Below are 13,109 nucleotides of genomic sequence, written 5' to 3'. Positions count from 1 at the left end.
CTGAAAGGTCCTACAGCAAAAGGTATTTGGTTATCATGGTGTAACTACAGAATTTCTCATACATGGCGACCACATTCCAGGGAATGCGTTTTCCCTGGAATATAATTCTGGGAATGTAAGTTTCAAGAATTCGTAAATTATTATGAATGTAGTCTTATAAAAATGATGACATTCAGGATTTCAGTAAATACCAATTTTACTAAAGTATCTACATTACAAAATATTTACTCATTATATAATGGCAATTCTCATTTTATTCATTCTTTTATTCTCTAGTTTTAGCCGATATTTAACATTTTCTATTTTTACATTCTACTAGGGTATTTAATTTAGTCATTTGCTGTTGTTACTAATTGTTTCTTTAAATTTGAATGAGAAATCCTTCTAACAACTGATTGAGCTCCCCTTTCCTAACCTGTAACAATCCAGTTAGTTTTATTTGCATTAAAATCATCAAGGTATATATAGTCTCAGTTGGATTCTGGGACCTCCTGTAAGTTGACTTTAATTGGGGAAGGCTATATCTTTATCTCTATTTCTATCTCTATCTCTATGTATATGCCAGCATTGGGTCAGTCCGGACATGTAGGAATGTATAGTCCTAAGACCCTGGCCTGGTCATAAGCAACAAGAACGCCTTCCTTTGGGATTTTTGGATCTGGTTCTTTTTTACCCTTTTGACTTAATGCAAAAACACTAGGCTGCAGAGATGCATCTTTAAAAGCATGGTGTTATCTAGTTATTTAATTTAAGATATTCTTTTTTTTTTTTTTTTTAAGATTTTATTGGGGAAGTGGAACAGGACTTTATTGGGGAACAGTGTGTACTTCCAGGACTTTTCTTCCCAAATCAAGTTGTTGTCCTTTCAATCTTAGTTGTGGAGGGCGCAGCTCAGCTCCAGGTCCAGTTGCTGTTGCTAGTTGCAGGGGACGCAGCCCACCATCCCTTGCGGGAGTCGAAACCGGAAACCTTGTGGTTGAGAGAATACGCTCCAACCAACTGAGCCATCCGGCAGCTCAGCGGCAGCTCAGCTCAAGGTGCCCTGTTCAATTTTAGTTGCATGGGGCGCTTCCCACCATCCCTTGCGGGACTCGAACTGTCAACCTTGTGGTTGAGAGCCCACTGGCCCATGTGGGAATCGAACCCGCAGCCTTCGGAGTTAGGAGTATGGAGCTCTAACCACCTGAGCCACCGGGCCGGCCCTAATTTAAGATGTTCTTGATTGCATTGATTAAGATTTGTTTCTTTAGGTTTCTTTGTGAGTTACTGAGTTTTCCTCCAGAGGAAAGAAATTTACCTGGGATTATTCATAATTGCCTACCAACTGTGATAAGTCACAAGTACCACTGTCAATGTTAATTTTAAGGAGTGACAAGCTTCTGGGTAGCAAACAAGAAGGCAGATCATCAGGCCAAGGGCCCCAATGAGAATTGGGGGCAGAGGTTCAAAATCACATGATCTGTCTGTCTCTCTAAGAATCCAAAGAGTAAAAAATAAAAGAATTTTTTTTTTAGGGATATGAGAAAAGGTGCAAACAAAGCCACTTACATTGACTGCTGGCCAATCTGGATAAAGGTATGACAGGGTAATAAATCCTCTGTTTGTTTCTCTAGACTTGTTTTGAGAATGTCAGTAAGGATTTGTTCGAGGAATTGTTGTTTCGTTGATCTTGCACTTCCCTGTTGAATTGTTTTAATTTACTAATTATGCAAAATGAGAACATTTAAGGTTATAACGCTTGATTTTGCAAAGCCACCTTAAAGAACGATCTGGCATAAGCTACTTGCTTAATTTGAAATTCTACTTTGGAGCTTCTTTGAAGAAATTAGAGTGTTAATGACTCAGGAAAAGTAGCTCTTTTCCCATAGTTATTACAGAGTTCTAGGACAACATAACACACTAGGTGGATTTCAATAATATCTGTAATATGTATGGTAAGAAAATTAGTTTTATTAGAAATAACCCAGATATATGCAGGTCTTTAATAGTTATAAAAATAAATTATTAAGCAATCAATATGTTTTGAGTTTCTGCCACAACACTGTTTTCAGAGAAAACACACAAAAAAATTGTAAAACACCATCTTGAGATTTGTAATGACATGAATAGAAAATCTTCTCTGTGAGAATGAAAATGATCTCTGAACAAGTAGAATTCCTAATGTCTTAAATGCAATTTTTACAGTTAGAAAGCATGTATTTAGTTTGATAGATTTCCCCTGTTCATTAGGAAAAATTACATTAATTTTTGGATTCCTCTTCTATCTAATTCCTCTGCTATTCAACTAAATATACTAAATATAATTGGGATTTCCTTTGCTGAAAAAATTTAAAATGCCTCATTTTACTGCAAGCTTTATATTTACCACTTCTAAATAAAGATAGCCCACACTATTTGTATAATTAAATCATCCAAAATGATTTACTGTGCTTCCAGCATTATTTTGAATTACATCTTCACAAGACTCAATCTCTCATTCAAAACTCTATTAATCATGTCATAATTTGATATGTAGCCAAAACTATTCATTTTCCAGACTTTTAAAAGACGAAATTAAATTCAAATTGTAGAGTATGAATTGATTCTAAGAATAAACCAAGAATAATTATGTGCAATTCCAAGGTGTTTTGTTTCATTATAATTCACCTCAATAAGTATAGGCCACTTGCTAATAACACTGCACAGAAAAGTTAACTATAAGAGTTTCATGAAGGACCAAATTCTGTTTAACACGTAAGTATATAAAACAATACTCTTTCATTGCTCCTCTACTGGCCTTTAATAATGAAAACAAGAAGTTGCACAAGTTCAAATAAAGGCAGACAGGCCAAATTCAGGCAGAAAATATGGCATTTCATTAAACATAAGGGACTATGTTATTTTTAAAGTCAGTGTTCTATACTTAGGATATCTTTAACGTAGAAATTCGGGTTTATATGGCCAGGAAACATATGGGTTGTGTTGTGCTCTCCCAGGAAAGACCCTACAGCCATATCTGTATCAGAGATATAGCCAGAATGTGGCATATAATTGTGTTGATGGTTAACCCCTGCCAGAGTAAAGCAACCACGCTGTTTGTGTTCCATTTTTACCAACTTTCCAGGTTCAATGAAATAAATATGAGCATTGTTCAGCAAAGGTTGCATTACATCTACTCAGAAATCTACTCAGGTAATAATTTTATGTCAGGACATCTTTCTCTTTGAATATACCTGGATCTATGTTTTCCCCCTCTCCTGCTGAGAGCAATTTTTCCACTATTCACCACCAAAACATACATGCTAGAAATCACACAGACTGATCCAAATACCCTGAACGCAGTTTGAGGCATAAGCCATATTCTTAATAAACCTCTTGTTTAGCCAATACAACCTTGTCCCAACAGTGCTCAATAACTTTTAGACAGTGGGAGAACCTGAGAGTGTATTTTTTGTTTAACTGATTCCATAGTAATTCATCCATATTATCAAGGGAGAAGCAGGGTTTCAGAGCTAGACTTTATGGAAAGTCCATTGAATATTCCAGACTAAAGAATCCAAGGTCTAATTTAAGTCCTCTTAGATTTATCAATAGTTAAAAAATATTAGCAGAATTTGAGTAGAAACTGACAGATTAATTGACCTCAGAGGAGCACAGAAATCCACCCACGACTGCACACATCTAACTGCTAGTCTTGTTCCACAGTCAGAGCTGATAAGAATAAAAGATCTGTGTGTTTCCTCTGTCCATTAACATTTTAACCACTGAAACTTAAAAATCACAGTATTATTCTTTTATTATGTAATTATTTTGGGATGGTTTTCATTTTAACATGAAAGTGACACCTTAGAATTACAAAAGGAGAGATAAAGTACGAAAAGTTCATGTGGAACCACTGGGCTTTAATTTGTACACTGTGTGAATCCGCTATGCGGAGACCTCAGTCAGGAATGAAGAATAACAAAACGGCTTTAAGGAAAGAGAGACTTATATTCATATAAAGAGGAAGAAAAAAAAGCCACATGCTGGATCTTCTAAATAAGGAAACAAAGACACAAACAGTCCAACAAACAAAGGTAAAAAGTCATGGAATAAAGATGAATATTCATTGTGCCTATCTGTTTCTTTCCTTACTCATAACGGTTATGTTCTAGCTGGGGAGCAATATATAGCACAACAAAATCAATTTAAAGTAATTCATTCCACGTAGATTTAAAATGACATCATACGGATATATATAATTGTGGTAAAATGCTTAAATATGTTTTTTTAAGGCTTATGTGAAAAACCAAAATTAACATTTTCTATGATCTCCCCAGGTAATTTTGATTTTGCTTAAGATTTAACCAGAGGCTACATAATAGGCACATTTTAATCAATAGTAATAGTATTTATCATGCAAATAGGATTCGCCAGCCATATTTCTATACGCTGCAACGTAGGAGCTTACAGTTCGGTTATAAATTACAATAAAACCTGGATCTTCTGTTTTTGCAATCACAATGTTTGGTTTTTGTAGTTAACTGGAGGTTAACAATATTTATCACTTAAAATATTTCTATTAATTAATGAAGTTGGAAAAATATAGCTCATCTATTCTAGTGGTTTTTAAACTTTTCCTTACAGCAGAATCATTTCATTTAAGGAAAACATTCAGAATTTCACCAGCCAAAATAATTGAAAGTGAGCAATAGGCGATCTCCCCTACACCCTTCCAGCTGGTACTGTATTTTCTCATCCTATCTTATACCTTCAGTGCTAAATGAAAAGTTACTATATACATGGAGCTTGAAAACAACAGTGATATCAATTTTCCTTATTTCACTCATATGGAAATAAGGACACAAACATAATCAGTGGCTTAACCAATGTGCCATCTACACAATGAGGGAGCCCAAACTGTTCCCATCATGTCTCTTGACTTCCAAACCATTGTCTTTCCTTCTCATCCTACTCTATTTCTCTCTCTTAGAATTAGGGAAATATAATCCTGAACATAAAACAAAATTATTTGTGGTTAATTGGGAATTCTCTTTCACTCTAAAGGAGGAAGTTTCCTTATATGCTTCACCAGTTAAAAGCTGCCTGTTTTGGGATGAATATTTCCTGTAGTCAGGGATTAATTTACATAGTTTACAAATGCATCTTTTAAGAGTCCCAAGATGAACTCTGAATGTTGTATGTGGTGGAAAGAGAGAGCAGTTTACTCAAAACTTAAATGCGATGTTTACATGCAAACTTTTGTTAAGGAGGAAAGACATAAATAATCACAAGAAAATAGATTTTAAATGTCATGGGTTTTGGGGGGGGCAACGTTGGGCAAACTGGTTAGACACAGTGCATTATACAATGAAAAGATTTCTTCCAGAATGTTCCTCAGTGTTATTTATGAATAGCTGCCACACTCCACACCATGCCCCGGCAGCCACCACTTTTACTTTTTTTAATTTATACAATAAAAGGGAAGAAGAAAGGATTTATTATGGCTCTTCTAAGCCCTAGAATTTTATGATCCCATGACAATAGGTAAATAGTAAGGGGGGCGGGGGGTGGGGGGTGGTAGATGAGGGTAAGGGGGATCGAATATATGGTGATGGAAGGAGAACTGACTCTGGGTGATGAACACACAATGGGATTTATAGATGATGTAATACAGAATTGTACACCTGAAATCTATGTAATTTTACTAACAATTGTCACCCCAATAAATTTAATAAAAAAAAAAAAATAGTATCACAGCTAAATGTGGCGAGGCACAGGGGACCATTTGATTAATACATTCCTGAAAACTAGTATTTGAGAGCTGTTTTCACCTAGATATGATCGGAATTTTATATTAAACCATGGGATTTATTAATACTTTGTAGAGTGAATATGTGACCTATTTTCTACACCTCATTAATATGTGAGGCATTACTATTATCGTATTAAACATACTGTTCAACTGCCAAGTGAGTGTGTCCCCTTGATTTGACCAAACGGCTTCAAGAATTCTGTTCCTTCCCATCTCTTCCATATACAACCCCAAATGTTGGTGGGAAAAAGAATGTCTACTACCCATTATGATGGTAATTCCTTTGTTTGATTCTACCAATACTTTCCTTAATTATATTTTGAATGGACTTACCTGATAGTATTCTATTTATTAGGTAAGTTTCATGCAAAAATATTCTGACAAAAACTATATCACAAAAACCAGCCACAAAACAACAATAATAATATTTCTGAGAACTTTCTTTGTGTCAAAAATGGTGTTAAGTGCTTTATACAGTTTATCTTACTTAATCTTTAAAACAGTTTTATACAGATCATGATCACGGACAGACAGGCAGGATTTGAACCTGGGGATATAACAGTCCACATCCCATGATCTTTACATCTACCCTCCATCCCTCCTAAACGTCATACTGTATGGATGTGGTACCCGTGGCAATGCTGACATTATTGAAACCTAATACTGAGGATGTACAGCATGATTCTTACCTTAGACCAGTCACCCATTCGCCACACGTAGCATTTCGAGTAATCCTCACAGTCCTCGGCCTCCCTGGGCCTGGTGGAGAGGACGCATTTCTTTCTCGGGTTGGTACACCTCACGGTCCGGTGACGGACACCTTTGCCACATTTGACCGAACACTGGAAGATAACACCAGAGAGTCTGGATAAAGTCAGTCATTAGGAGATACAGATGAATGATGAAATTATGTTAAGCGTTGGTTCTAATCATCTCATAAGCCTATAACTCACATAAAGTCCAGGTATTAGGCGGATGCAAAAGTAATTGCGGTGTTTGCAATTATTTTTAACCTTTTAAATCATAATTACTTTTGCACCAACCTAATAAAAGAATAAAGAAACAAAGAATAAGGAGAACAGGCTATGCACCAGGACCAGAGGCCAGATGGAGCTTAGAGCACAGTGCTGGAGGTGAAAGGGCTTCAGAAACACAGGTCCATTAATACAGAGCGTAATATATCATATGGATTCTTGATAAAAGACAAATAATCAATGATCAAATTTAAATACTACATTTGATTGACATCAAATTTTTACATGAAATTATGTAAGAACATTCATTATTTTATTTTTGCTAAGATTTACTATTTTAGCCTGAAGAAATGTTTGTGAAAAGTGACTATTTCTTACAGAATGTCATTTTTCACAAACCATTCTTAAAGCTAAAACAGAGAAAATCTTAACAGAAATAAACCAAAGAATTTCTTTACATAATTACTGTGTTTCCCCGAAAATAAGACCTCGCTGGACCATCAGCTCTAATGCGTCTTTTGGAACAAAAATTCATATAAGACCCGGTCTTATTTTACTATACTATAAGACCGGGTATAACATAACATAACATAACATAACATAACATAACATAACATAACATAACATAACATAACATAACATAACATAACATAACATAACATAACATAACATAACATAACATAACATATAATACTGTGTCTTATATTAATTTTTGCTCCAAAAGACTAATTAGAGCTGATTGTCCAGCTAGGTCTTATTTTCAGGGAAACAGGGTATATAGAAATCATCATTCTGAATGGTTGTATGGATTGAAATATAATTCGGTTCAAAATAGTTTAGTTCACTTCATAAATAATTGATGCTTGATTGACAATGATGACATACAGATATGAAGCACACATGTATATTCCACCAATCTTTTAGGTGAAACTTCCCCTGTCAATTACCTTTATGCTTCCTATTGTGGAATATGTATAAAGCTCCCAGTTTTACAAAGGTATGCATCACTGACTATCTGGACAGAGACCAAAATGGCATTGGGTGGGACAGGGGAGAATGGGGGAATGAGAGCTATGGCAAAACTTGAAAATCTGATCTATATTTGTGTCTCCAAAAGGTCTAAAGAAAGAGGTGCAGATAAACATTTAGTAATGATGTAGCACCAGAGTAACCATGTGGATTCCAACAGTTGTGTTCCTGAAAACTTGAGCATGGAACTAATGACATTTTCAATATACTGAATTTTGCACAAATAAGTAATTATCTCATAATCTATGCCTTGTGTTTGAGTGTGTTGAGCTTGAGACTATATGTGTGATTTGGTATTTTAATATTTTTATTTTTATTTCTTGCAACTAAAACTAACCCTGATTCATAAAAATCAATTTTAAATGAAATCAAAACAATAGAGCCATTTTTTCATTGGCATATTGCATTGAGACATATCATTTCTTCCGGCTGGTGCCAAAATCTGTATAGTAGACTCTTTCTGACCTATCGCCTCCTGAAGAGTTTGCTAAAGCATTATGGTTAGGCTGGAGGTGGGGTATTTTTGTTTCTCTGATGTTCATGTGATTCTTCTCTTCAGACTGAACTGATTCCTGATTCATATTGATGTCAAATTGGATATTGCACTCATCCTCAAAAGCACACATTACACATGAAGACGAATCTATTAAACAGCAAGGTACAGATCAGGAAAGTAAGACAACAGAAAGTCACGTGATTTGCTAATGTGCTTTTAGGGGGAGTGGGTTCATTGAATAATTTCACAAATCTTATTATCTAAGCTACTTTATACTCATTTTCATAAGAATGGCTTCTTAGTGCAACCTAGCATTTTCTATTTGTCATTTTTATATCCTATTTAATATTCTGAAATTAAGCGCGTGGGTGATTTTGCTCTGGATATGTGTATGCACTGGTCTTTGCACATGTGAATGGGTATATAAATGTGTGTGTGTGTGTGTGTGTGTGTGTGTGTGTGTGCACCCACATACTCACCTGATATGCTTCAGAGCAACGAGGAAATATAATGACTGGTGTTTATTATTGCATAAGGAGATATATCATGAAAACAGAAAATCAAGCCTACACTTTGGCATGGAACACACCCCTACACTATATGCTACAAATTAGTGGGTGTGTGGTGCAGTGACTTAGACAGCACTAGGTTCAAATCCCAGCTCTACCACTCAGATAGGACTTTGGGTAAACTATTTCATTTCTCTGAGCTATATTATAAAATGGTAAAACTGCTACCTTTCTTGCATTGGCAATTAAATATAAACAATATACTATACATGAAGTCAAAATACAGTCCTTGCTCACAGAAAATGATTGTTAATGTTAATCCCTTTGTTCTTCCCCTTTTAAATGTTCAGGGACATATAATGAGTCAAATGTGTATTTTAATATGTGCCCACTTAAGGGTATCCTCATGACACATAAATGAAACAGCAGGATTCCAAATGCATATCAAATATACTCGTAAGCGTGTTACAATATTTACAGAATAAAGAGTAAATCTCTGTGTTTTGTCCTGTTTTCGAAATTATTTATAATGAGCATATATATATCATCAGCAAAATCAGCAGATGGTATTGAAAAATATCGACTGCCATCCAGAGAGATTCTGAACATAATATGACAGGACCTTACACAAGCTAAGCGTCAAAAAAAACAAAAGGAAAAGGAAAAGGAAAAGAAAGGGGGCGTGTCCGCACCTCTGACCACACCCCTGCCTCCCACACGGTCATGCAGTCCTGGCCCTCGCAGCGTTGGGCGGAGGCCGGCTTGGGCCCCGCGCAGTCCCTCTCCCGGGCCCTGATCAGGGTGCCGTTGCTCAGTTGTTGGGTACACGCCACTTGTCTGCTCTGCATCCCTTTTCCACAAGTTCGTGAACACGGGGTCCATTCTGTCATCATCCACCTAAAAGGAATGCAAGAGGCACTGAAACAAGTTTGAAGACAGCGACCATTTCTAAGGAGTTGGAATCTCCCTGAAGGACCAGGAATTCAAACACCCCTCCGAATTTATGTCAGGAAGAAAGCCAAGCCTATGCCAGTAAAGTGATTTATGAAATTTGGATTCGGGTGATACCTGTCAATAAAACCCTCTCTGCACTTCCTATTATTTGGACAACCTTATGGGGGATCTGAATACCCCACTAAAATACCTGCACAATCCTAGTTTAGCACAGAGCAGGCGGTCAGAAGCCGGAGCTTAATTCTGGGTTCCTTACTAGGGTCACATTCTTAAAACAATTCTTAACAGCTGTCCAATTCCCACTTTCTCACGTGTGAAAGTATTTATTAGTATATTATCTGACATACAATAAGTACTCAGTATATAACATATATCATATGTATTACAGTATATTTATAAATATCTTATACTTATTCATAGATTTCTCTAGCTTCATCACCCACTTGTTTGGAAAATAAACGGTATGCTCAGCTTGCTCCCGAAACACTTTCTGTTTTCATCTCATGGCACTCGCTTCTGGAGAGTCCACTGTGGAGATGCTTGAGAGTCAGCTCTCAGTTCCTTCCTCCTAGAAAGGTCTTCTCCATCCAACCCACAGGGATTGTGTTCTCCTCTGCCCTCTGTCACGTGGCTTGTGGCAGTCACACGACACTTATAATAATAGATATTCTCTAGGGAAGCGGAGAGGCTCAAAGGCTACCTACAGAATTTGACCTTCTCTTCCTAATATAGAAGCTCTTCAAAGGCAAAATCAATGCCTTATTCTGCTTTGCACCCATAACACTTTTCATACAATAGCTTTGCATTAAACATTTCTTGAGATGGAATTTATGTTTCTCTCTGTTTTCTAGAGATTGCTTCAATGCTTCCGAATTTACTTGAGCCCCTATGTTCTTGGCAATAAATCGAAGTTTGATATGTTACATCCTCTTCCAGCCTAGTTTCCTCGGCTGTATGATGGTTTAAGTCTAAATGATTCTATGCTTCTATTTCTGAAAACAAAACAAAAAATTCATGATAACATTTGCACTCCAATAGTGCCTGTAGCAAGGCCCTTGTCTACTGGCCTGTCAAGTATGATGAGGTCCTACCATTTTGCTTTGGAATCACCTAGTGGGTGTTTCCTAAAGTGAATATTTATCTTCCAATTTTATTTAGTTTCTGCTTCTTCTCTCTGCACAAGGATACCCAGGCTACGAGCACAATACTTTAAATACATCTTAGTACCTTTTCCCCAACTATGGAATTCAGAAGACATTATTGAAAAGAGAAGTAGTTGCAATTTCATGGAACCTCGTATTTTTTAAATAAAATTTATTTTAGAGATCCTTCGTGTGATGATTAAAAAGTTACTTTATCCATTCCTTGAGAAAACTCAAAAATAAGAACTAACATGTAAACTAAACTCACAATGAGAGAAAACATTCTGTATTTTAGAATTAATCTAATTTGGAACTATCTATTTCCTTATCTTTAAGATTCCTTTTTGCAAAGCTGTTTACTAGTGCATCACTATATTTTATATTTGGCACATAGAGTTCCATCAAATGTGAACAGAAATTACAACAAGTCTTACTAGGGTGGGGCAAAGAAGAGGCAGGAGAAATAACAGCTGTGCAATACCAGTTACACGAAGCCTTAGAAAGCTTTCTGTGATCACCCTGAATAATCGCCTGTGTCCATTTCTTACTTGCCAGTATTTCGGTTAACCTCAGCAACATCGCTTCTTGGTGGTTCACAAAATAGAGCCTCCTTTTCCAAGAGAAGGAAAATACTCATCTCTAACAAAAAGACTTCCAGTCTCCAGCTGCAAAACTAATTCCGCACTCAGAAATGTACTGGCCCTTTAAAACTATTCATTTTACCAAATTATTATCGAGGCATTGCCCCCAAGACAGCTGAGGACAGCAAATGGCGGGCACCGTACCTTTGGATCCTTCACTGACCACGTTTGGACGTGACAAATACACTCCAGTCCAGCTCATTCAAGATTCCTGATATATCAGAAAAAGCCATTGCTCTTTCATCCATATGCAAAAGTTATATGGTATATAAATGGTGTTTTCAAATATTTTAGCAAATTACTAAACATAAGTAATTCGCATTTTAATATGTATTTAAAAAATGGAGAAAGAAAGGAGAATTCTTAGGAATAATAATAACAAAAGAGTCGTTTCTTTAGCCGACAGGGCAAAGGCCAAAAACTCTATTTATCTGTCCAGCACTGAATGCAAAGGGCTCAAGGACCTGACCATAGGTGATAATAATTCCTTAGGTCACCCTTCCTATTGACCTACTCATGGAGTTAGGCTCAAAAGCATATAGCCAGGCAGGAACATAAATTACTGAAAGTATGGCAGTGTACATGTATCTTTCGCACATTTGTACACGCATCATTCTTTTGTCCTGTTCCCTAGAAGCACTTTTTTGCCTGTGGGAGGGGCAGGATTGGTAGAGCAGGAATGTACAGGGAAGGAAAGGTTGGTAATCAGCTTGTGACATCCCAAATACATTGAATCTACAGAGAAGCAAGTCTCAAAATTTCAGCTCTGTGGAGGAAGAAAGGATTTTCCCAGGAAGAAAGGATTTTCCCAGCGCTTTTAAGCTCTCTCTCATCAACTCAGCATGAGCCGGGTCTGGAGGCTCCCATCACTGAGTTTTGCAATAAGCAAGAATCACGGGCACTCAGGAGGCAGCGCTGCTCCTGCAGAAGGGGGTATGGTGGGAAACAAGGAAACCAGAGGAGCTGAGCACCAGCCTGCACGACACCAATCCCCAAAGAGATTACTGAGGACAGAAAAGCCTAGAAAGTTCATTGGCTACTGTGTCCCTCCTCCCCCTTTCGGGCTGTACTTATTCCGGGGGGCGGAGGGTCGTGAAGACGATGATTTCGTTATAGGTCGCTACACAGCTACCAGTTCTTTGCGTATCTGAGCTGCAAGATGTGTAAATTCACTGACTCCACTGCAGAAACTATTGCGAAGGGAGCTCAATTCTCTGTTGGCTGCCCCAAGAACTCACTACTATCCTAACTCACTGAGTTTCTACAAACCTCTGAGGGTCAAGATGGAAATGTCCCTGTCCCCATATTCTAGAAGAATCAATTCAGCCTCACACTCTTTTTGTCATGCCATCCCTAAAACTTTTCAGGAGTTTTGACAGTGGGACTTAGTACCCCTCAAGTCCACCATCAGGTTTTCCATGAAAGCATGTGGATTTTCAGGAGCCCAGTGATGGGGTCCATTCCAAATAGCCTTGCTGCTATGCTAGCCTGCTCCAAAATTATACTAAGGCTCCACTCATTTGTCTCTGCACGTGAGTAAGACGTGGCGTCTTTCGAAGTCACTTCCAGCTGCTCAGCATTGCCATTTTGT

At 37.2% G+C, this 13,109-nt stretch overlaps 1 protein-coding gene across 3 annotated transcripts in view; it reads right to left on the bottom strand.

Moving 5' to 3' along the window:
* Nucleotides 1–13,109, bottom strand: part of ADAMTS19 (ADAM metallopeptidase with thrombospondin type 1 motif 19) — a 232,549-nt gene that overhangs the window by 16,304 nt on the left and 203,136 nt on the right. For all 3 annotated transcript variants that reach the window (XM_088798593.1, XM_088798594.1, XM_019756011.3), the window contains 2 exons: nucleotides 9,474–9,678; nucleotides 6,463–6,615 (listed from right to left, as the gene is read on the bottom strand). In XM_088798593.1, coding sequence (XP_088654719.1) covers nucleotides 6,463–6,615; nucleotides 9,474–9,678 — 358 coding nt within the window. The remainder of the gene's footprint in view (nucleotides 1–6,462; nucleotides 6,616–9,473; nucleotides 9,679–13,109) is intronic.

The sequence above is a fragment of the Rhinolophus sinicus genome, chromosome 5 (assembly GCF_057876585.1).
Source record: "Rhinolophus sinicus isolate RSI-liver-muscle chromosome 5, RSI-T2T, whole genome shotgun sequence".
Classification (NCBI taxonomy): Eukaryota; Metazoa; Chordata; class Mammalia; order Chiroptera; family Rhinolophidae; genus Rhinolophus; species Rhinolophus sinicus.
Note: the sequence above shows the minus strand (reverse complement) of the source record. Positions and strands in the feature narration are given on the sequence as shown.